This window comes from Pediculus humanus, genomic scaffold (assembly GCF_000006295.1).
Source record: "Pediculus humanus corporis 1103172107559 genomic scaffold, whole genome shotgun sequence".
NCBI classification, from domain to species: domain Eukaryota; kingdom Metazoa; phylum Arthropoda; class Insecta; order Psocodea; family Pediculidae; genus Pediculus; species Pediculus humanus.
The window spans coordinates 276503-279691 of NW_002987174.1; the positions used below are offsets into that span (position 1 = coordinate 276503).

Here is a 3189-nt window from a genome sequence, read left to right on the forward strand (position 1 = left end):
ATTATTATTATTTACATATAAATTTATTTATTAATGAAAAAAGCGAATTTCGTAAATTCCGTTTGAATTTTTTTTTTTGGATCGGAAAAAAATGGACGCGAATTGATGGGAAAAATAATGATAATGATAAAAAATTAGGTGAATGTTAACTGATAACGATAAAAAAAATTCAAATTAGAATATTAAAAAAAAAATGGCGTCGTTAACACAGTTTTTATTATTATTATTACTATTAAGAAGAAAAAATTTTTTTTTTCGGGTTCGATCACATAAATAATAAAAAATTTTTTTTTCACTTTTACGTATTCAGTTTTTTCTGAACAACAAACAAACAAATGAACAAACAAACAATCACATTGTCATGTGCCTTTTCATGTGAAGTGATAAGTGATCGGATCGTGAAAATGCTCTTTCGCATAGTCGACACTGGAAAGGTCTGTCGCCGGTATGTTTTCTATAATGTCGGGTCAATTCGTCGGATCTAGCAAATTTCCAACTGCAACCTTTCCATCCGCACTGATAAGGTTTTTCTCCAGTGTGTGTTCTCAAATGCGCTTTGAGATGAGAGGATTTGGTATAGGTTTTACCACAGCCGGGATGAGTGCAAGTATGAACTATGACTTTTCTCCTGCTCCAATTTCTTCTACGTCTCGGTTTTGCAGGTACGGGTTGTTCTGTTAAACCCGGTGGCGGCCTCGGGAGACTTATGTGCGGATGAGTGTGCACGTGAGTACCGGGAAACGCAGAAGACGGTTGTAAGTGACCGTTTAAGTGAGGGCTCGAAGGCGGCGTCAATATTTTAAAATGAGTCACTTGAGAATGATGATAATGATGACGGGAATGATATAAATCCGTGTAACTCATGGCACCCCCTCCGTGATGATGGTGATGATGATGATGATAAAATCCGGTGCAATTTTCCGGCGTCGCAGGCGGTGAAATTTGCGTGAATGACGTTGATGAATTTGTTGCCGAATATAAAGATGGTGGTTGAGATGATGCGTACGGAGAACAGAATCCGTGAAGTGGATGATGCGATGTCGCCGGAGGATAGGTATATCCTCCCGATGTCGGCTGCCTGCCACCATGTAGGAACATTTCATTATTGTATATATTTTCCGTTTTCACTCTCGTCGGCGAATAATAATCTTTATCTTTTTTTACATCTTCCGGTTGTAGTGACGATGGCACATTGTAATAACCACCCAATGGATCTTTTTCCGGTTCTTCCGAATTGTATCCCGTTGAGTTACTTTGGTAATTTGATTCCGGTTCAAATTTAATTGGTAAATCCGTACGATATCTTTGGTCTGAATGATCTCCGCCATGATCAGGATATTGGGTATTGTGAAGAGGTCCACCGACTCCGAGAATAACTGTTTCTATATCTTGCCACATCTAACAAAACAATTAAAAAAATAATTTTAATTCATCACTTCCGACATTTTTTTTTAATATTATAAATAATAATAATGATAATAACCTCAGAAGGTTCTAAATCTCCAGCGTCCAACCTTCCGTAATTTCCTTCGTATGCTTCCGCATTTGGCAAATGTGAAATCGGTTGTGCGGGTACTCGAGCTCCTTCCGACATGGGTACTTCATATTCAGGTTCTCCATTCTGATAAAACAAAAAAAAATCCCCAATCAATATCAATCGATGAAAAAAAAAGGGGGGAAAGGAAAAAAACAGACGATGATTTTGGGGGGCAGGCGACAACAATTTAAGGTGTATCGAAAAGGAAAAGAAAAAAAACCTAACGTAATTAATAATTAATTTTCTTCTGCTTACACAAAATAAATAAATAAATATATTTTTATATCGTCGTCGTCGTTAAAATAAATAATAATAATAATAATAATAATAATAATTTATTGTGAGAAACAATATCGATGATAGCTTTTTTTTTTTTTATGTCATTAACGACAAAGTTTTGTGGGGGGAGGAGGGTAGGAAGCGATGAAAACAACACGAAAGGTTCAAAACCAATTAAATTTTTTTTTCCTACTCATCATCATCATCATTATTATTTATTAAAACAATTTATTAAAATAAACAGAAAAAATAAAAATAAATTTATTAATTTTTTTTTTATCTTTTTAAATTTAAACACGTTTGACGCGCGCGCGCGCGCGCACGCACGCATTAAAACTCTCGTGGGGGTTGATTTAAAGTACCTGAAATACCTTAATTGATAAAAAAAAAAAAAGTAATAATAATAATGTTTTGTACGTTGTTTACGTGCGAACGCCTGTCAAAATAAGGTTCGTTAATAAGAATTATTTTGAAATAAATCGAAGCGGACGGGAATTTTTTAAACATCCCTTCTCTCTCTCTCTTTCCCTCACACACATAATCATTCTCTCTCTCTCTCTCTCTCTCTCTCTCTCTCACTCTTTTTACGGGGATCAAAGCCCGTGATTTTATTATCAAACCTTTTTTTTCTTTTTCTATGTGAGAGTAATAAATAAAAAATTATTATTTATTTATTTATATGTATATATATATGCTTACATAATTAACAATTTCAACGGGGAAAATAAAAATTTATGTATTTTTTTTTCTTTTATTAAAGTCGCTTTAAATAAATAAATAAATAATAATGATGATGATGATGATGATGATGTGTTTTTTTTTTTATTTTAATGACATCGTAAAAAATTTCGTTTGCACGTTTGTTTCTTCGCACGGCGTTCGTTTTTTTTTTTTGTTTGTTTCCTACGTATAAAAAACGCGCGCATTTTGTTTTTCTTTTCATATTTTTCATCATTCCACTTCCGGTAAATTTATTTCCGTTTTAAATGTAAATAATAATTTTTTTTTTTCAATCATTATTAATTTTGTGACGTGAATTTCGTTATCGATTATTTTGTTTTTTCTCACTCGTATAATTATTAATATTAATAATAATAATAATTTTTATTTATTGTTATTTATAAATTATTAATTATAAAAAATTATTTAAAATATAAACAAAAAAACAAAAACAAAATGGAAGTTTTCTGATGTGTTGAAAAATTTTATTTTATATTAAATAATCGACGGGTTGCCAAGTTAATAAAAAAAAAAAAAAATATATATTAGAAATAAAAACAAAATATAAATAACAACCGTGGGATTCATTTTACTATGACAACAAAATTAATAATAATAATAATAATAATAATAATAATAATAAAAGAAATTTA

The 3189-nt window shown here is 31.3% G+C and overlaps 1 protein-coding gene across 1 annotated transcript; it reads right to left on the bottom strand.

Moving 5' to 3' along the window:
• Positions 1-351: 351 nt before the first annotated feature.
• Phum_PHUM207190 (Early growth response protein, putative) lies at positions 352-1594 on the bottom strand (the record flags this gene model as incomplete). The annotated part of the gene is made up of 2 exons (XM_002425494.1): positions 352-1398; positions 1577-1594. 2 exons carry the CDS (start codon positions 1592-1594, stop codon positions 352-354), a joined length of 1065 nt encoding a protein of 354 aa, XP_002425539.1.
• Positions 1595-3189: the final 1595 nt, after the last annotated feature.